At 37.2% G+C, this 22,747-nt stretch overlaps 1 protein-coding gene across 1 annotated transcript in view; it reads left to right on the top strand.

Annotated features, from left to right (window-relative positions):
• Nucleotides 1-702: 702 nt before the first annotated feature.
• The window catches only part of POLN (DNA polymerase nu), a 55,203-nt gene continuing 33,158 nt past the window's right edge, over nt 703-22,747 (top strand). The window contains exons 1-9 of the mRNA XM_072406892.1: nt 703-854; nt 4,683-4,802; nt 9,461-9,529; nt 10,685-10,768; nt 12,247-12,339; nt 13,742-13,795; nt 15,351-15,416; nt 16,287-16,344; nt 17,838-17,915. Of these exons, the coding sequence (XP_072262993.1) occupies nt 723-854; nt 4,683-4,802; nt 9,461-9,529; nt 10,685-10,768; nt 12,247-12,339; nt 13,742-13,795; nt 15,351-15,416; nt 16,287-16,344; nt 17,838-17,915 (754 nt within the window). The 5' untranslated portion in view covers nt 703-722. The remainder of the gene's footprint in view (nt 855-4,682; nt 4,803-9,460; nt 9,530-10,684; nt 10,769-12,246; nt 12,340-13,741; nt 13,796-15,350; nt 15,417-16,286; nt 16,345-17,837; nt 17,916-22,747) is intronic.

The raw sequence follows: 22,747 nt of genomic DNA on the forward strand, positions 1-22,747 counted from the left end.
TACACAGGTTGGTGTACTGGTTAGCCTGTTAAAGATGTTTAAATAACGATTTTACTAGATATGGGTGAAAATGTCTTGGTTTAATCAATGAAGGACCCAGAGAATGTATTTGGGTTGTCAACTGTTTTTTGAGGATGAATAATCTTTACTTTGGCTTGTTCTTTAAAATAAGAACATTAAACATTAAATAAATAAAGGTCAGGTTTGTCTAACATCAAAAAAGCATTCACCACACTTCCAAGAAAATTTGCTCAACTTTAAAGTATATTCACCCAACTTCACAAAACACTTGCTCCTCAAGAACATTTTCACTACTTCACTACTTTTCAAACCCATTCTTAAACCCATTCTTAAGTGAACTTGTAAATTTCAATGAGAATTCAATATAAATGTACCCCTTATTTATGTTTTTGCAGCCTGCAGTTACTGGAATTGCAAGGAAATCTGCAATTATTTCTTCTCATATGTCTCCAAGTGTATTACCCAGAAGAAGGCTTGTTCTGACTGGCATCCAACCGTCTATGAAAGTCTCCTTCATTTCAGAGCAGGAAAAAGGAAATGTCCAGGGAGCTACAACTGGATTAAATACTGTTAGAAATGAGAACTCAAAATGTGTACCACATACCACTGATAAATTAGGAAGTCAGCCAGGAATAGGTTCTACAAAACACAAAGTCATGAGGATGTCCTTAGAAAAGAGGGATACAGTCATTAAAGGGGATATGAAGCTATATAACATTGAATCCCTGAGCCAGGAGGAGCACTTTAAATTACTTGAGGAAACCAGAGAAGCTAAAGCCCTGGTATTAACAATGACGTTCCACAATGGATCTTCACAGCTTAGTGTCTCTAAGGTCAGTGTTCTTTCCCTTTCATAATTGAAACTAAGCTTTTACAGCAAACTAGACATTCTTTAATGAGATAATCCATTAAACAAGTTTTTTGTACTTTTAGTTAGAGTAGGGCAGGGTCATCTCTGGTATTACCCTGTGTCCCAGCCATAAAAATTCCAACTCACTTCCTGTGCTAGAGAAACATTAGAAAATCTCATTCCATTTCTTCAGCCTCTATAATATACCTTTTAACATCTTTGTCATAAAATGAAGAACACGTTCAGTCACAATAAAACAAAGTATAGTGCAACATAAAACACACACACATTATTACCATTGCTAAGTACGAACAGGTTATTTTTTCACATTAATGTGGTTTAGACCAAAGGTCAGCCTGGGGTATAACCCTGTCTACTACCAGCTTTCTGTTTTCTGTTAGTGTTCTATGAGTATGGACTTACTGTTTTTAGCTCTTCTGTTTTAAAGACAATACTTTTTTTTAGTAATTGTTTTTTCAACTCATACTGCTGATATGTTACATTTGCAGCTGTTCAGCATGATTATTCCCAACTTGGGTTTTGGACCATACCATGCCCTGCTTGACTTGACATTGTGAATAACTGTAGAAGCGATCCTTGAACAATGAGATTCAAATGATAATTTTCCAGACTAGTTGTGGTTAATTAAGCTCAAGAGCAGTGCTACCCAACCTTTTGCAGGTTGCGAACCCCTAAATGCAGGTACTCTGGGCCGCACATGCGCGGGGAGCCGTGTGTCAATTAAAGGGTCACTCAACTTCCCCCATAGTGACGTCATGATGCTGGGACCCGTCCACCGCCCTGAGCCTGCTGTGTCTCTGGGAGAAGTAGTCCGCGGCCCTGGCCAGTGCACCCCCCCCCCCAAACAGGGTCCTTCTCCTAACCCTGCTGGGGGGGGAACTAGTCAGGCTGCGGTCAACCTGTCAGACAGCCTAGTGGTCCTGTGAACCGGGGGTTGGGAACCTGTGCTGTACAGTGCTTTCCAGGTCCAGGGCTGTCAGCATTGCTGCTATAACCACTGTTCAGGTCTTTAAATACTCATTTTCTAAGCCCTCCAGACCATGCACTGAGAGCTTCCTCATTTTTATTAGTCGATGAGTGTCACATTTCCAAGATTCACCAACTGTGGACAACTTGTGCACCCCCTTAACTAGACAAGTTTAGCTGTAAATCATGCTGCCATGATTTTAGAGTATCTTCCCTCATTGGAGTACTCGGTGACTCTACCACATATGGCTGGACCCTCTGCCTCTTGGCTAAGCTTTTTACTATAGTCATGCATGACTTCATGGCCCAAATGGCATGGCAGTCATTTATCATCTCTGATCTCTGAGGCCACATGCACAATATTGCACCCTTTCATTAAGATTCTATATCCAAGTTGCCTAAGGCCTTAGTAGCTTCTAAACCATTGGTTGCCATATTTTGAATAACTCAAGTCATTTTGTAGTCTTTGGGAAAATATTAGGGACCATTTTTGCTAATATTGATGCAGCTTGCACCACCTTACAGCTGCTTCTGGACTTGCCTTTTATAAGATCCCTAAAGCTGCAAATACCTTCCCTTTGTTTCTGCAGCTCCTGGTATTGTTTTATGCTGGTCGCAAAATGCCCTTTTTTCTCAGTCTAGTTGGTTGCTGTCTATGTGGCCACTTAGTAAAGGATTTTTTTAAAAAGTTGTTTGTTCATAGTTTGGATCCAGCTGTTTCTCACCTTGACAGTGTAAAGCTCATAACGCTGGAATTTGCTTTTGGTTTTAAGGACCTTTAAGGATAGTATATAGAGACATTTTTCAAAAAGTATGTTTTTGTTGGTGAATCCCATCTTAGACCACATTTTGGCTGTATTTTACTTTGTCTAAGAATGTTTGATTGTTTCCTTAATGCTGGCAGTGACCCTCAGATCATTGTGTGCATGGTATTGATGAATGTAGCATTACATTTTAGCTGCAGCGGCCCGGTAAAGTCTCCAGGAGTAATTTTTTACATGACCTTTTTACAGTACATATAAGTAGGCCCTTCAGCTAAAATGCTGGACATTAAGGCTTCCCTATATAAAGCTTTTGGTTCTTATCGCCTTCAAGCAACAATGTTTTCTCATGCTGGGGGCACACATTTTTCCTACTGGAATATATGTTAGGACCAGACTCCTAAGTCATCACTATATATCTCTGCCAATAAATATTTCCTTCATCTTAGTTTGCCCTAAGCTTCTGGCACTCCATTGATGCCAAGTTTACTGAGAAGCCCTCAGCTTACAGGGGCAAGGACGATTTCATGCATTAGGAAACCCTAAAGCTATGCTACCTGAATATCTAGCGCCTGTTAGGGTTACCCATGGCAGACAGGTTTAGGCAGAGATGCCAAACTAGCTGAAAAAAGTCAAGAATAGATGATCACAGAGGTGATAATAGGAAAGTTAACTCAAATAACAGTAAAACACTTCTGTACTCCAAAAAAAAAACCTTACTGGTAGATAGCATAATATTTACCTGGCAACATTATTTTTTAAAAATTTGTGATACAGGTATATTTATTTATGTGCCACAACCCTGAACCTCTTATCACATTAGAGCCTAAACGTCAAACTATCCCTGTCTCAGACAGTCGATCAATAAATAGCAACAGGAGTCCTGACATACTTACATTTACTTTGGAAACCAGCTTTAACATATTTTCCAAAATTCAGATCAGCTGGACCCAAAATAAATTTGTTCTTGTAAGTGCAGGGAGAGAAAGAAATGTGTGCGTTATCCATTTTAGAAGTAAAGTTTGCAGTAGGATAGAAAGAACTTACTATCCATTTGTTACCCTTTAGTATTTCGAGTTACTAACCCAAAAGATTTCCGATTTTTCTTTTCCTTTTTACATACAGGTAGTCCCCGGGTTAAGGACATCCGACATAGGGACGCCTCCTAGATACAAACAGAGCTTCCCTGTTTGCTTCTGTGCAGAACGGATGCTTGAAGAAGGGAGGGGGGCGGTTTGCATGACTTGCAGAAGAAATCTTTTGCTAAACACAGCTGAGGTTGTGGGTGATCTTAAGGACTGAGCTCTTTCTGCAGCCTCTTGTAACTCTTTAATGATTAAGACAAACTCTGCATTTGTTTCTTTTTGCATATCAAAGCACAGGTTGCTCCAAAAGTTAATGAAAGTCTGGGCTTCATAAAGATTTTTTTTGCTTTGTTTGTGAGGATTTTATACAGTATCTGACGCCACGCTGCCTAATAATATGTTAAGTCAAGCATATGTCCTAATTGCATTTTTTAAAAGAATGTACCTGTTTCGACTTGCTGTTGAAGTTGAAAAATTAAACATAAGAAATTTTGACAAATTCAATATAAGAACAAACCTACAGTCCCTATCGTATGTAACCCAGGGACTACCTGTATGTGAAAGACTGGGATAGGTTAAAAAGTCAGACTTACATACAAATTCAACTTAAGAACGAACCTACAGTCTCTATCTTGTATGTAACCCAGAGACTACCTGTACTCTTTTACAAGTTAGAGACACAACCAAGCAGCAAACATTTTCAGAAACAGATGCGCAATAACTCCCTTGGCATTCTTTTCAGGAATGTTTCTTTTTTTGATAAAGAAGGAAAGGTTTAATTCCCAGTCTTTTATATTATATTATGTATCTTCTTGTGAATTGTCTTTAAGAATATACAGAGAAACAATGGGCCAGTGACCTAGCTAATGCATAGTTTCAGTTTGTATAGAAAATTGGTCATTCAGATTTTAATTATGAACATTCATTTTAAGTTATGAACATGACATTCTAATGCAGTATGTTTAAAATTATTCATAGGACCCAACTGCATTGTTGAATGGAATTTTAATATTACTCAAAAAGGAGAATGAGCTTGCATCTGCTAACCCAAAAGAAACTGCTGACAGTGAGATAGAAGATACCTACTTATATCTGAATGTAGGAGATGAGGCTTCATGGAGAACAGACCAGTCAAAAAATGATTTCATGAGGTAAACAGACTAAAAATAACAGACTAAAATAAATTTTTTTTTCATGGGCCTGCTATGTTTAAAAGGTTTTGTGACTGTTTATTGTATTCAGAGTTGCTGGTAAAATTTGGTATTCCAAATCTGGTATTCCTCAGTAGGTTGGGTGTAAGCATATTCCAAGTTCAAACCAAATAAACAGATCATTGTAACAAATTAAACTCATGATACCACTACCTGAAATCTAAACAATTTCAGTGGCCAGAGCACACAGTATTAGCCTACGTACACATGTGCAATAGTTCTCGTCCAATAATTGGCTCAGGCCTGATATCAGATGAGAATCTTGCATGTGCACAGTGCTTTCATCTGAAAAACCGTCTTGTCAGACAACCAACGATCATAATGCAAGTGAAGGTGGAGTGCGCAGCAGGGTGCCGCTCCGTTGTTCTCCTCCTCCCCTCTTCATTGAGCAGAACGGTGCTGTATGTACAGAGCTCGTTCATGCATCGTGCAGTGCTAGTCGTTCGAAGGGATCGTGAAAGATCCTTTCCAACGACAATTATTGCATGTGTGTACATAGCCATGGGGTCCATCAATTGCCTGTTTATGAAGCATGATCACAGCAAGGTTTGTAGAAATATGGTGTTGCTTTTTAAACAACTGGCATAGGCTGCCATTCCTCAACCAGTATTTTCCTTGGTAGAGTTTGTAGTGTAACCTACATAGTACAAACCATTGGGGTGAGATGGGTTCTGTTTGCTTCCATGTGGATCCAGAGCTGCTGGAGAGAAGAGCCATATCCGAATGCATACCTAATTCTCTATCAATTTTTTTTATTTGTTGTTTTAAACCATAGCCATGATGCTTGGATGCTTTTGATAAAAGGGCTAATAGCCACAATTATTTCCATATGTGCTTTCTTTCACCCAGGCAAGCCATTCTGAAACTGTGGGGGAGTTTGCAGCTATTTATCTAAGGAGTTTACATATTCTTATGTTATGATAGATTTGTAATTTTGCAGTTACAAGAGTGCATAGATATACATAATTTGCTGCTTTATCAAATGATGCGTGTCTCACAGAACCATGTTTGATTGTGTTTTCATTTCATAGAAAATTGCTTCCAATTCTGCTTCAAAATAAAAAAACAGTGATTTGCTTCAATGCAAAAGACTTCTTGCGATTTGTTTTTCAAGTCTTCAGGAACATCATCAGCTGGAAAAATGGTGCAATGAACTTTTAAATCTTGAATTTAGTGTCTAGATCTAATGTACAATGACTTTATATTAAAAAAAAATATATATATATATATATATATATATATATTAAACCTATTTTACTTTATTTGCAAGTGGCCGCTATATACATTGGGATTGCAAGATGTGCTGTTAACCAGGTGTTGGAAATATACCTGTAAAAACAGCAGTTTATATCTTGAAATGAAATTTTGGAGAGCCCCCATGGTTGAAACAAGCATAGCCTCTTTAATAAAAAAAAAAAAAAAACTTTCCTCCATTTGTAAAAATACAGCTAGAAAACTATATGGAGAATTTATGTATATGCTGTAGATACTTTTTATTAGAAAAAAGTAGTCCCTTGGCAGTAATTTATCTGGCCCCCATGTTACAATGATTGCAGGTTCTGGGAGTTCACAGGGTCATCATTCATTATAAATCAATCATTTTCCTCCTACAGTAATGAAGTAATCACAGAGTTCCATCAAAGTTTGCTTGCTACATAACCACAAGTCTTTAGACATTAGGTATTCTTATTACTCTCATTTTATGTTTTTATTTTAACTTCCATACTCCTCACTACTACAAAGTTGTCACTAAGTTGTAGCCAGCTGTCCTGGAGTTCTACTTAAACTTATATAATAATCTGAACAACATTCTAATTGTCAATTTTTCAATGTTTGCTCATTTAAAAAAAGGGTCTTATTTTAATTAAAAAGAATAACATTGAAGTACCTTCTTGGTTAAAAAAAAAAAAAGTGAAAGTGCAATTAACTTTCGCCAACCTTTTCCTAACAACCAGTATTTAGAATTTTCCGTATCAATAAGTTTCCTTTTTAACACTATGCAATTGGACTGTACCAAATATGCTCTCATCGGTGCCCAGTAATTATCGTGTTACGATATGAGTGACTTGCAGCTGATGCAACAACAGTTGGGAGCAGTAGGGAAAGATTACTATGGGCAAGGTAGATTTTCACATTAGTTATAAGTAGTATCCCCAGGCTTAACAAGGATAATACCAGTAATGAAAAAAAATGAAAATATTTATCTACCTTAATAATCCTAGTAATAATGACAACATTCAACCCAAAAAGGTCCAACTAGGTCCTCTTTAATAATGCTAGCCCAAAAAATTACTCCACCTCCACCCTGCTGGAGTTGAAGTTGAGCTCTGTGGCCGTTACTGATCCAGCCATGGGCCCATCCATCTGGTCCATAAAGAGTCACTCTCATCTCATCAGTCCATAAAACTTTTGTCCTGAGATATTTCTTGGCCCAGTCTTGAATTTTCATATGATGTTTCATGTTCAGTGGTGGTCGGGTTCCAGCCTTCCTTACCTTGGCCGTGTCTCTAAGCACTGAACTCCTTGTATTTCCATATTGTCTTGAATTTATGAATGTTTGGTTGGGTTGGCCCGATCGGAGTCAATTAAGAATAGTAATGATACAATAATAAGTAATGAAAGATCTACATATTTGACAAGTTGTTTTAATATTTATTTAATTGCATGTTGGTGATCTTGTATCATAGCTTAGTATGAAAACATACCGTAAGTGTTGATCATACAAAAACAGTTTAGTGCTTTATGAATCCTGACCTGGACCCCAAGATCTGGAGGTCTAAGGGTCCAGGCATTTAGACTTCATAGCATGTATATGATCTATGGTACAGGTCCCACTGTCATAGAATATCTTAATATTTGCACTGATACATCTGTGTGGAAATATTCAGGTGAAAAACTGATGAGTCTGTGGTATAAATTTTCTTCATAATGTATCAGTGTCTATCATGGGTTATAATTCAATACTCCTCTATCTGTGAATGAGCACTGTTCTTAAGATCTTGCAGCTTTAGAACAAGGGGATGTGATTATAGCATAGCAACAATAAACACATTATAGGACCCAGAATATTGATACTAAAATGCATTTTATGCCTTTCATTGGAAGCCTGTGCTTTCTGGATTAATATGAGGGATTCCTGCCTAGACAGTCCTGATTGATTCCTAAATATTTCAAAAATGTGTTCACCTTTTGTTTAGATGATAGTTGTGCACATCACATACAGTATTTTTACTGGCATACAAAAAATTTTTTTTTTTTTATTCTACTAGTATACAAATGTTACTAGTAATGCCTAGAAAGGGCAACTTCAAGCCTGCACTGGAGGGCCATCTCATACATACAATCTTATCAATAATGACACATTGCCAGCAATGATTATTCCGAAGAAAACACTAGTTCCTGTTGTGTTGCCCCCCTTGCTGATTAAAGTGCTTCAAAATTGGCAAAGAGGAAGCAATGAAAGAGAGAACACTTGCGAATATGAGATGCCGCTAGGGAGTTCTGAATTCTAGAGTGATGTTCCTTTCACTTCCCCGGGCGTTTTTTAATCTAGTGAGCACTGTGTATCTGAGATATAGGGAATAGACTTGCACCTAATGTACCTGGGCATGTGTATCACCAAACCACAGACATCTTTGCTGCTGAGTAGAGTTGGTACTAACTTCACAGGAACGGAGGATGTATAGGATCCTTTACACTTCCATGTTGATATTCGCAAACAACATAAGACAAATTATCACATACAGTTTTAATATTTACAAGGTGCTGCTGTAGCTTTTTGAATATTATTTGTTCTTTGCTCTTCCTAACAAGTTAAAGAACTTGTGTAAGTGTAAACATTTTTACATTAGTTTATATTGTAGTCATGGTATATCTGGAACTGAAAAAACACCCATAAATGCAGATATACCCCATTATTACTTTTATTCATTGCTCCTTATTACTAGTTGACTTAACATCTTACTGTCCATCCATGCTATATTTATAGCTGACATGTATGTTGTGGATTATTTGGAGGTCAAGTTATAGCAGACTTGCCACAGAATATGTTAGGTCTGCTTTGGGCTCCCTACCCCTTCCCATATCACCTATTATTACTAGGTCTAAAATTAACCTGCTAACATACAAAGGGTCATTATACTTACCTCCCCCTATCTTTAAAATGGCTGGGCATGACACTACTTTGTTTTTCAGGACCGTTCTATATGAATGCGAATTCTTGTGAAAAGATACTCCAATTCTTTGCAAGAGCATCTTCTCTCTCCCTAAGTAAAAGATCCACTATAAAATAAATAAAATAAAAAGCACCAGCACAGTGGTCATTATGAAAAATTGGCTTTTTAGATAAAATGAAAGGACAGTCAAAGATAAAAGAAGTAGACCATGACATTCATATAGTATAACACATGTTTCATTGACACTTGGGATCTCAGCTTTTATAACAAATACATACAAAAATAAATTATCTTTACCATAAAGAACAAAGCAAATAATTTATTATGTTGAAATTCTATGGCTTGGATATTTATGTCTTGTGTTTTACAGCAACAAACTATGTGTAAGAAGTTGAATATACTTTATTATCTGATGGAGAGCCTGCAGCATAAACTTCAGGTGAGGAGGTTAAATACATTACGCTGCATAGAATTGAAGAGCTTTTTTTTTTTTGAAGAGTTGTTCAACCTGAAGTTTCATGTAAGTTTAAATTACAAATTAATTATATACCTCGTGATGTTAGCTTGAGAAATGTTCATATTTATATTGTCTGTAAGACTAACATCACAAAATCATATCTATCATGAATATATTGTTTCCTCTTCTCACTTCATATTCTGGACCAATAAATGTCAGTAAAATGGATTCTGCTATATCCTTACTATATTCAAACTGAACACAAATCTTTGGCTGGAATCTCAGTTTAAGTAGAGCCAATTTAATGACATATTACACCCTGCTTTATAGAGTAAACTTACATCACTGACATCAGTCCCTGCCTAGAGGAATTTATATACCCTACGTCAGTCAGTTATACTAATTAGTTTTTCTTATTATCAAACAGTATTTATATAGTGCCAACATATTACGGAGTGCAGTACATTAAATAGGGGTTGAAAATGACAGATGGGTTCAGACAGTGACACAGGAGGAAAGGACCCTGCCCCGAAGAGCTTACAATTTAAGAGGTGTGGGAAGCAGCCAACACTAGAATTGTTGGGAGCAAACATGCTTTATTGCTGATACTGCTAAACTCTACTTATTTAATTGTTCTTGTTGTTAACTTGAAGTGACCTTCGTTGGACTATATGCCTCCTGTACAGTACTCTGTACAATGTAGACCGCTGTATAAAAAATTTTTGATTGCTGCTTCTAAAATGAATATCATAGTAGCAATGGCCTTATCTTCAGTCTTGCAGTTGTACAGGCTCCCACCCTTTACAGATTTACACCAAATCATTTTCTGGTAGACATTCAGCATCATTTAGTCCTTTACTTAATTTTTTTCAAACAAGTTGCCAATTAACTGTCTATTAGACTTTAAGAAGGAACATATTGTGGGCAGTAGGACCAAAAAAAATGCTCCAGCATCAGTTATAAGTGGGAGTAGAATATGACCCATTGTCAGTGATCAGTTGAAGTAAAAAAAAACAAACAAAACACATCTGCTTATACAGTGGACATGCATTGGGGTGCCAGTTAGAATTTATATTGTCTGAACAGAAAATATTATAGGATGCTTATTTTATTACAAATTAATCTTCTGTTTTGTAGATGCATCTTAAAGACCTGGAACATGAGGCCCACCTTGCTGCAGGAGAAAAGTTTAGACTAACAAGCAGTAAGGAACTTAGGGAGGTATGCAGGTCAAATTATGACAAGCAGATAATCAAAAAGTAGAATCGTGACAGAATGAAACCTGAATCTTCTTAGTTGTGTGCCTGTCTAGAATAATTAGGCCAGCCTAGGATTACAGGTGCTGGGGTCACAAATAGGAAATCTGCCACCTAAACTTTATTATTATTATCCAGTATTCTAGCCATTCATGTCCAGTCCAAGGTCATGTCACTAGCTGTCCCTAAAAGGACTCACAATCCAATGTACCTACCATAGTCACATATCATTACAACAGTCTCTGTTCAATTTAGAGGGAAAGCCAGTTGACCTAACTGACAGTTTTTGGAGTGTGGGAGGAAACCCACGCAATCACAGGCAAACTCAGTTATTGTCCTGGCTGAGATTCAAACCTGGGACACTACGTTGCAAAGCCCAGAGTGCGAACCTCTGAGCCACCGCGCTGCCTGGTTCTGAGAGACTGTCTGATTTGTTTCTAAATGTCACAAATTTGTTTGGACTCTGATCCCCCAAAGTGTGAAAGACCTAACCCAAAGAGTATGTCTAGGAAAACTATGTTTTAAGTCTTGCATTGATTGGGAAAAGCTTGGAACCTCTTCTGAATTTTTACTGCTTTTACTTACCTAAACCATTTTAATCATGACATTAAGTAAGTGAAATATTTTGAAGGAAGCCTCAGAAAACCATTAAAATTAATACAAGGTTCTTACTCTTTCCCACTTAATCCAAAACATTCAAAAGTATCTTGGCTGTATCTACTAGGTAAAGATAAAGTCCAGCCAAACAGTTAGTAGGCTGTTGACATATATATAGTACATGCTTGCCATTTTCTCTTTCTCCACTAAAGTATTGGTAATTCCGTACAGCTTGTGATTTACAAACTTATTCCAAACTGTACAGCCTAACACACATTAAATAATTCCTGTTGGAAGCTCTCTGCTTTCGTACTCCTCACTAAAACATTACTTCGTCTTGTGAATATAAGCTGAACAAGGAAGTTTAGATGCTAAACCAGATTAGAAGATGAGTAGCCTTATTCACTACTGAATATGCATGTATTATCAGCTGAGTGACTGGCTGAAGTTGCAAATTCTTGGGCAGATGTTATAATCATGCATATGCTTTCCATGTTTTCCATGAATTCCATGTTTACAGTAAACCAGTGAGGCTAAAACTTTGGTTAATGCCATTTGGTTTTAAAGGTGTCGACTCCAGGGCTGCCATTTTAATCCTGGCTTCAAACTCAATTGAAACACTGAGCCTGATTTATTAGAGCTCTCCAAGGCTTGAGAGGATACACTTTCATCAGTTAAGCTGGGTGATCCACCAAACCAGGAATAGATCTGGTGCAGGATTCAAAACATTTGCTAGCAAATGACTTTTTTTGCTGGATCACCCAGCTTCACTGATAAATGTGTATATCGAAACCTACATTGAATTATATTATTGTTCATCTCTCATTTCCATTTTTTTTAATGTAGGTACTTTATGAAAAGTTGAATTTGCATCTCCAGTGCAAAACCAAGCTTCCTCAGACCAACATGTGCCACTTTCCATCTACAGCAGAGCCTGCGGTAATCATTATCATATTTTCTGTTGTTTATGAAAATTCCCTTGTGAAAGTTGCCTTTTTCAAAACCTGATGTATTTGAATAAATGACGGGCTTATGTAGAGAAAAGCAAAGTTTTTATTTTTATGCAAAACAATAAATCAGTGTATAGTGCAGCCCAAAAAATCAGGTTAGGAAGTACTGTGTATGTTTGAGTCCCATTGCTCTCCGGTGCCGATATCAATCAGTCCGATATCACTGTTCTTGCTGTTGTATGGTATAGTAATACCAATGACATTCGTTATTGTCTAACGCCCAGACTGGCTAAGCAATGACAGGATCATGGCTAGGTTAAGCATATGTAATCAAAGATGATGGTAAGGATCTACAGAAGTGTCCCCTAACCTTTCTGACAACAGGGCCCAGTAACAGAATAAAATTTTGCCATGGCCCGGTATATATACAGTTTAGTATGTAACCCAGGGACTACCTGTGTAAAATATATTTTCATTATACATATATGTAAGCTCTTTTGGGAAAGGTCCTTACCTCCTTTTTTGTCATTGTTTATATTTGTCATGCATTTACAGCTCTTTGTAATATGTTGGTGCTTTATAAATAAAATGTATTAATAATAATACAAAAAATATATATAGTATTTTGCATAGATAAGGTATTTAGATAGGTGTAAGGCCCTGGTCCAGCAACAGAGTAGCCAGACATTAGTCCCTCAATCCAACGACGCACTCTTCAGCAAGCTCTAGGGTGACCAGTGGCTTTTCCCAGCACATGATTGCCCCCAGGACTTGCGCACACGAATGGTGTCTGGGGAGGAGCTGGTAGAGGACCAGTAGCCCCCAGATAAAGCAGTACCAGAGGTCATACACAGATAATCCTTCCACCAGATGAAGTACTCAAGGGGTCACAGGCAAAAGGTCGGTCCAGGCTGTGTACAAACGATAAGTCAGGAACAGGCAGGGTGAGCAACAGTAAATAACACAAAACTCACTCCGGCACAGATTAGCCCAGCTAAACACTACAACAGGCACTGCTGACTGACAGCAGAGAGGCTATAAAGCCCAACAGTAAATGGCAGTGCAGGATTGAGTCAGAAACTTGCCAGAAATTTGCCTCTAAAATCCCCTTCAGCTCTGTACAGCCTCAAAGCGGGTGCTGGGGATGCTAATAAAATACATCAAGCTGCACGGCTAAAGGGGAGCAGGGGCTGCTGCTATTTCCTAATTCTCTTTGCTGCTGCAAATGTAAGAATAAACAGTGTTTGATACTGCGATGGCATACAGCACGGGATCGCTGGACAGATAAGCATCTCCTAAAAATAGGTCTGCATAAACTAATGTATTCATTTTGTGATGGGATATATTGATATTTGAAAATAAACATCATATAATTATACTTTCTGTTTAAGATACAGAAGATAAAATCAACATTTGTTGACGGACTTTCAACCTGTATGACCAAGGTAGATTGCCATGGAATTTTTGTGTTTTTACTTATTGGTGGTATGTTTTCTGTTTTTTATTACTTTGTAAACTAGATTTATAGGACTAAAAAAATGTTTTAAAGGATATTTAAAACCATGACTACATGTATTTTTGTTTCAAATCATATGAGACAGGAAAACTTAGCAGTATATTTTATAGCTCCAGATATAACCTTTGTTATAGGAAGACTTTCCTGCCCTCTCTGCACTTGGTAGTCATTTACCTCTCAATTCTGCTGTACAGGAGGGAGCTACAGAACTGCTACATCCTGAAATATATAACTTCCTGTCATTAGTGGGCCTGATTTATTAAAGCTCCTTAGGGCTGGGGAGGATACACTTTCATCCGTGAAGCTGGGTGATCCAGCAAAAATGGAAAGGATCTGGTCCAGAATTCAAAACATTCGCTAGCAAATAGCTAATAAGTTTGAAGAAATTAATTCCAGGTTTGCTGGATCACCCAGCTTCACTGATGAAAGCGTATGGTCTCCAGCCTTGGAGAGCTTTATTAAATCAGGCCCATTGATGGAGTACTACCCTGTTTCCTCGATTATAAGGCACTCTCTTATATTTTTTGAAATGCCAAAATATGCCCTGGGTCTTATTTTCAGGGGATGTCTTATTTTTCCATGAAGAAGACTACAGTACACATTTATTGTTGAAAGTCACTCATGGGAAACACGGTATAAGAAAAAAATTGTTGCACTATATATTTACAACATATGCTTTTTGAAACTATGTTTCTTTACAACTACACGTCTTTTGAAATATTTTCTAAATTTTTCATGCTCCCATTGACTCAAATTTTTACTGTTTATTAGTTTTCTTAGCTGACAGGCAAACGAGAGTCAAGCGGAGGATGAATCAGCCACTGACATAATTATCAGGAATTTTATTAGTTACACCTGTCTTGAAATCCTATGTCTCTGCTTCATCTGTGCTTAGTTGGCAGCTATTGAAGAGCTGGATGCAAACTCCAATTTATATATGTGTAACATGAATGCGATGATGATATATCTTATTGTTTTGTTATATTGCTCCTATTTCCACTGTTCTGGGCACGTGGCTGTTTGGGCCTGATTAATTATAGCTCTCCTAAGACTTCCAACTGTGATCCAGGAAACCTGGATTGAATCTCTTTAAAGTCATTTGCTATTTGTTAGCTTCCCTAGCAGTAATCCTGAATGTGGCTCAGGGTTATTTTTCAGTACCAAAAGCGGTAACCCTGAGCAACACTCGGGGTGAAATTGCCATGGAGGTTTTAAGTTTTACCTCCAGTCATGCCCGCGGCCTCTTCCAGCGATGGCATCACCAGGCTACACAGATGCCCCTATTGGCACACTTTACACATCCCTTCTCAGTATTTCCTGGTGGTCATGTCATGTTTTATGCTTAATGTGTATGTGCTGTTAGCTCCTTATTGCTAATAAGCATTAAAGGGCACAACATTAATAAAACCTGTATTTTCTGTACTTGTTGGACGGTATAGTGATAAAAATATTCTGTTGAGTAACAATACAGTTCTGTCTGGCAGGGTTGTGTTTCTCCCACATGGAACCAAACAGGAACTGTAAGTGGCCGCCTCTCAGCAAAGCACCCTGTAAGTTAATTACCTTTTTTTTTAAAATGTATTTATTTATTTTTTATTACTGATATTGGAGAAGAAAAGCCATTGTGTTTTCTAATTTATTTCACAAAATTCAGTATACCAAGGAAGCAGTTTCATTTATCAGGATTCTCCAGTATACAATTGTCTACTTGTACCTGGTCTTTTTTACCACAGGCTTAAAATAGCTAAATCTGGTCTGGCAGGAGGTACAGTATCTGAAAACTTTACAAAGGTAAAACTTTCACAGTAGAATTGCCAGCTTTCAGAAATAATTACTTTGTTGGCAAACATGAATCAAGCGGTTAAAACTTGGCAAGTTTTAAAAACTCAATTACCTTTTTTAGTTGCTTGTGTCTGCATCAAATGTTAAAACATTATAAAGCTATATTCAAAATTAAAATGAAGCAAGAATAAAAAGTTACATTGTATCAAGTAAAGATGGCATGCTAGGGTTTTTTTTTCTTCACTGTGTGATGTCATTAATTCACATTTTGATCCACATATCATGTTTTTAAGGTGAGAAGTACTGATGGTTGGGTGGGGGTGACGTGGGCTTATAGATCTGTTGCTATGCTAGTTCTCTCAGGTGGAAGGTTTTCCAATCAAATCTGGCAGTTCAGAGGAAAGGTGACAACACATTCATAAAGAGGGATATGACAGCTCATAAATGAAATGTTCACACTTTGCTACAGTATAACAGCAAGAGGCTCATCACGCACAGTATAGCTTTACTCTTCACATTGACAATCTACCTCATTGTAGCAGTTTGTCATGGTGCATACAAACATTAGCCTGATTAGAACATACAGATGGTCTGATCATATGATGTAAATACCTTACCCTCTTTTCTTTGTGTTGTAGAACATCCAGGGTGTTTCAAAGCTTTCAGTGCAGTTTGAAAAGAAGCAAAATGTCCCAGGTGAGTTTTTTTTTTTTGCAAGGAAAGAGTAATAATGTAGACATAGAATTTGCAAATATACAGAAATCAGAATCAATTTAGAATCATACCAGTATTCTTTAGTTGTAATTTCACTAGCATTTATTGAAAAGCTGTTCTTTTAGGACTTTGCCAATCCAAACTAATTGAATGTAGTGGAAACAAACTTTTTGCTGGGTACTTCTTGCTGTAGACTTTTTTTATTTCATTGCAAGCCTCAGTAGTGGCAGCCATCCGGAGGGAATGCCAAAGACCCTGTTTATCATCTTTTACACAAAAATGCACCTTGACAGACTACAACTCAATAGAGCCACATGGCTGCATCAATGGTGTGTCTGAGTAGTTGCTGGAACTATTGTGGTAGACAAGTAGTGGTATTTTTCTGCATAGGAAAGCATTTAAAGGGGTAAATATTAACAGGATGATGCTAGGAGGGAAGAGACTGGGTAAACCCCTTATCTACTTCAGGTAGCACTGAAATGGGGATGCCAGGGCAGCTTGCATTGAACTATAAGAGTGCAGGCGACCAGTAACCTTGCTGTATGCATGCAGAGAGCAGTGACGGAAAATCATTATTAGAAGTTCTAACTATAAAAAGATTCTCTGATCAGTGACAGATATTCTAACTTGATAGAAGCTGATTACTTGTGTCTGGAGTTTAGGTTTAATTCCAATAAGGCATAAAAACACCAATAAATCTAGTTATGTATACATTAGAAAATCAATAAATGTATTTTTACCTGCACTTAGTATCAGTACCTGTGATCCCCTGCACTGAGTGTGAAGAATGGAAGAGTAAGGACCATTAATCAGGTCTCTGCCGCACCAGGGACAATGAGGAGAAAACTTTCAGGAGGGGTGAAAGCTCTGGTCATAGACAGGAAGAGGTCTTGGAACAAACTTTGTTGCATAACTTTTAAATAGTATGCAGAAATATCCTGGCTGTACTATGTGAAAGACTCTTTGAATAAGTTTACAGTTCTGTGTCAGGTAAAACAGCGTCAGCAGTATAGTGCTGCTTTAAATCAAAATCTGTCAAACACTTTTGGGGATACCGAGGTGCATACTGTGGTTTCCCCCACTGACCCCTATGTCACTATTATGTCCTGTAGTGATATTGGGGTCAGCAGGAGAACCCCGTAATAGCCATCACTCACATTTCAACTCATTGCCCAGTGGAATGGTAAGCATATCTCTGATTTTACAGGGGTTAAGTTCCTCCAGTTGGTACCGGTAATTGTTTTTTTTTTTTTTTAGCCCTGTTATACCAATATATTTATATACCCTATTAGTTTATCCATAATATATAAAAACAATGTACAAAGCCACTTTAGACTTAAGCAGCAACTGCATTTATTGTGATTTAATATAATCTGGTAAATATACATACATTTCTTTTTTTTTTTTTTTTTTTTGGAGGTGGTGGTGTTTGCAACTTTTTTTGTTTTATTTATGTTTTCTTTTGTATATACCAGGAAAAGACCGAGAAGTAATCACAATAAATCCAAGATCTGTGTTTGTATCTTCCAAAGACCACATTTTCCTTGCAGCAGGCAAGTCATTTTTATATATACCACTGCATTTTTATTCTTTGTCAGTAAATGTAAAATGTAAATAACATTTCTTATACAAGCTAATAGTAATTGTTCCCATGATTGGTTAGAAATGGAGCATGTGTTACCACTAGAGGGAGCCCTCTGTCTGTGTTTCCCTACAGTGTACCTAATCATGGTATTAGAAGTCACTGGAACAGCCTCTATTGTTAAAAATAAATTCTGTTTTTTATGTTGTATTTTATCAAAACATATACACAGATTAAAATTGTTAAGAAAACAATGGCATTAAATATTTATATATATGAACAAACAGAATAATAAAGGCTATGTATACACGTAGGACTTTTGTTGTTGAAAAGGATCTTTGACAATTCTTTCCAACAACAAAAGACAGAAAGATGCATGAACAGCACCATTCTGCTCTATGGAGAGGGGAGGGGGTAGAACGACAGATCAGTACCCCACTGGGCTCTCCTTCCTTTACTTACATTGCAGTCGTTCGTCGCTCGTCGTTCGTGGATCCGCCAGGACAGATCCATGAAGGACGTTGGACAGTCGCTGTACACACGTCAGATTCTTATCCGATACCAGCCCTAAAGCGATAACGCTGGTCAACAAAAATCTTCTTGCCAAACAGATTAAAGTATTTTAAGATTTATGTTTGATGCACAGATTCTAAACATGGTATTGGTTTTGCTGGATTGGCTCTAGTTTTTGAAATAATGACCTCAATAATGCCGTCATAGAAAAATAATGAAACATGAAAATTAAGCAAAATTAAACTAGATATGCCTACGTATACAAAATTAAATTTTTGAAATATTTAATGTCAATATATTCTATATTCAGTATATTTACAGAACTAATCACAAAGTAGTCCTTGGAAAACTCTGTTTTTCATTGGAAAACTCTGAATTTCTTTTATGTTGATGATCAGGACAATCACGTTGAAGGTTCCAGTGGTAGTCTGCCTTCATGTGTCTATCCCATCTGCCCTGATACCTTTCTTCTATCACCTTTATATCTTGATGGAAGGTCTCCCTTGTTCCTCACTGAAATCGCTAAGATTTTCAGAAAATTTTTGCAAGTGGCTTTGGAGATAGTGTACCTTTATGCTCATAGTAACAACCATTTTTTTTAAAGTTTAGGAGCAGGTTTTGTACCAGTTCTTCATAATTTTGTGCTTTATGGTTACACAAGAAGTTCTTGACAACCATGACATAGCTGTGCCTGGCAGAAGCTTCAGTATCAGTCATGTAACTGTGAAATTTGAATCATTTATCAGTTTCTGAATCTGGGGTCCATCAAAGATTCCTGCTTTTAATTTTTCAGTACTCAATCCAGGAAGGGTATTTGAAGCAATCACCATCCTTGTTCAGAGCTCTAACAAATTGCTTCATTAATTCCAACTTTATGTGTAGTGGAGGGAGAAGGATTTTTTCATTGTCAACCATTGGCTCGGTAATGATGTTTGCTGCACCTCTTTTCATGTTTTCCCATGGAGGCCATGTCACTTTTTTCCAGTGATCCTGCTTTGCTCCACTATCCCACAAACAGATGAAACATGGGTACTTGGTGTATCTACTTTGCTGTCCAAGGAGGAATTTTTAAATCAACACATATGAAACATTGGTGTTCATGATAGCAAAGCTTTTGTAAGACTATTTTGATATTTTGATATTCTTCTTTAAGTTTTGTTGAGTGACCAATTTGATATTTTAATATTGTGACCAGATTTCAAACTTGGAGTGGAACTGTCTATGAAAAGCCGCCAGTCTTCTGTTTGGTATTCTGGTACTCCCATATGGGCTAGTAGTCCAAGGATGTTACAACAGTACACAAAGTCTCCATCTTCACTGAAATATGGTAGGAGTATCACCTCTCTTGTCCTTTAAACAATTATTTTAACTTCCGGTTTTTAGACAGTTCTTTTCCTTTAGCCTGGATGCTAAAAGTTCAGATCCTTGTTTTGACAGACTTAGGTCACGTATTAAATCATTGAGCTCTTCTTGGGAGAACTGCTGGTTTGATGAAACACTTCCTTCATATTCACTTCCACTGCTAACTCCTGGATTACACTCCAAACCCTGTATATCCTCCATGTCAGACACAGGAATATCAGGGAATGTACTGAACACTGGTATAGGAACATCAGCACCATGCGGCACAGGTCATCTTGCTGATTCCAAATCAGGATACTCTCACTTGTTTTTCTTGTAACAATTAAAACCTTTTACTTTCACAGCACAAAAATAACAATCATTATGATGATTTTTGGGATCTCGCCATACCATAGGTACACCAAGTTTCAAACTTTTCTGTTTTCCATTTTTCCACTGACGTAGACACTCTACACAAGTTTTGCATACCAAATGGGGAGCTCAATACTTATCTTGGTCCCCCAGTTTAATACCAAAATGTACAAGATATGCTTGTTTCATAAATTCTGTAATGTTTCCTCTGTTTTTGTTAAGAATATTCACCACAAGTGTAGCAAAATACATTAGCATCATTTAAACAACTTCTTGAAGAACTCATATTTCTGTAAAAAAAAGAAAATGTTTGAATAAAAAGAAGGCAAATGAAAGTTTCATGAAAATAATTCTACATTTAATATATTAAATGGAAAACATTGGTGTATTTAAAGATTGATAATAATATGATGTGAAAACATTTGTTGTTGGTAAAAATCATCTATTCCGATTCCGGTATCACAAGAACTAGAGCCAATTCAATGAAACTGATGTCATTTCTGATTCAGCAGACCTGAAATACACTAAATATTTAAAAAAATCCTTGGCAAGGGAAAACATTTTTTTTGTTGAGCTGTGTTATCGGACGAGAATCATCTGACGTGTGTACGTATCCTAAGGTTTAACAATTTTTGACGTTTATATAGATGTAAATAGAATATCCTCCAAGTGTCACAGCTTTGGTGGGACTATATTTCTTCCAGTCCTTCTGTCACTCTTTCCTCCTCAGTTCTCTCTCATTTTGAGTGCATATATACTCAAACCTTATAATACTTTATAATACTTGACTAATAGGTGTTATTTCAAATTAAGTTTACATCCAACTTCTAAATTATTCCATGTGTTATTTTGAAAAGTAATTGATTGAACTTGTTAGTTTTATCAGTCATTTTTTATTTTCATTTTATACGGTTCCCATAATACAGTGTTTCTCAAATTTGTGCCACTCGGGTCTGTTTAACTGGGGTTCCCCCATGTTTAACAGGTCAAGAAACACTGCTGTAATAGGGAAGCGGCAGTGGTGTCTCATTTGCCCGACCACTTTGAGCCTTACAAATGTCCAGAAGTTAGGAGATATGAAAAATGTTCAATAAAATAGCAATAACAGAACAATTTAGGTATATGTATAAGTAAATGTTTCAGCTTGTCTTTAGCACAAAACATTGTTTTAGGGAGACCAAGCTGTATAAAAAGACACTGACATACCTAGAACAACAGGCTCCACATACTTTTTTGCCACACATTTGATTTTTCTTTTTAAAGCAGACCTCTGTAAATATTACAACACAGGAATATATCCTACAAAATTGATTTTTTAAAGCTGATAGAAGTAAACATTTCCTTTGTAATAAGACTAGCCCTACAATACATGGGTTAAATGCACATGTAACAGTACATTTTTTATCCTATTTTATCTTATCTTTTTTTTATCTCTGGCTCCCTTTTTGTGCAAGCAGTCTTCTGCAGTCCGTTCCATAGGCCAATCTGGGCTGTGACCTCAAGCTCTGATGGTATCCCACACAATGCCAGACCAATAATCTTGCATTATTAGGGGCCAAAGGCTACGTACACATGTGCAATAATTGCATGAGCGATGCATGAACGAGCGCAGTACAAACAGCACCGCTCTGCTCTATGGAGAGGGAAGGGGGTGAACGATGGAGAGGCACCTCGCTGCGCTCTCTCCCCTTCACTTGCATTACAGTTGTTCATCGGCTATCATCCGTGGATCCGTCAGGGTGGTTGTTCGGACGATGGACGACGAGCACTGTACACACGCATGATTCTTGTTCCAATATCAGCCCTGAGCCAATTATTGGACGGGAACCATTGCACTTGTGTACATAGCCAAAGCCAAGTGGTTGCCCACAACCCACATTGAGAAAAGAGACAAGGAAAGTTCTGCTCAGGGGAAGCAAGTGGTTAGTTAGCTAAAAGTACTTTTTACATTAGCCCTAGACATAAACAAGCACTTTATTCTTGCAGTGTTCCAACCACAACAGATTCTGCAATAGATTTTTTACTGAAGATGAGACTTCACTGTAAACGAATGCATAATTAGGAAGTGGTCAAGCTCAGGTTTAATTATTTTGCAGTGCAATTTTGGAATAGCCGGAGGAGGAATTTTTGACTCATAATGTAACCTTGTAATAAATCCTTTGCACAATCTGTCTTCTCCTGTTTAGCATTTCCTTGCTGTGTGACAGAAATAATAAATGTTTTCCTTTATTCTTATAATTATATGGCCCTAATACAACAGTCTGTCCTGAGAAGACAAGATATCTTGTTAAAAAAAAAGAAACGAGGAGTTTTGTTTTCATTCAAGATTGCAGTCAATAGAGTGAGACTGTGGTAATGGTGATATTTAGAAACCTAAGCAGGGGGATATCTCCAGAATTAACCCTGAAATAAGTGGCATGAATCAGCCAACCCCTTTCTTTTTGGCTTGGGTGACGCTATAGAAACTTGTATAGGTCCTGTAAAATTGTAGTTTTGTGTCTGGTATAAGTATTTCCTATGTTAGCTTTTGTACCCTGAATTATTTAATAGTTTATGTAACAGTATTTTCCTATTGAA

This window comes from Pyxicephalus adspersus, chromosome 3 (genome assembly GCF_032062135.1).
Source record: "Pyxicephalus adspersus chromosome 3, UCB_Pads_2.0, whole genome shotgun sequence".
NCBI lineage: Eukaryota > Metazoa > Chordata > Amphibia > Anura > Pyxicephalidae > Pyxicephalus > Pyxicephalus adspersus.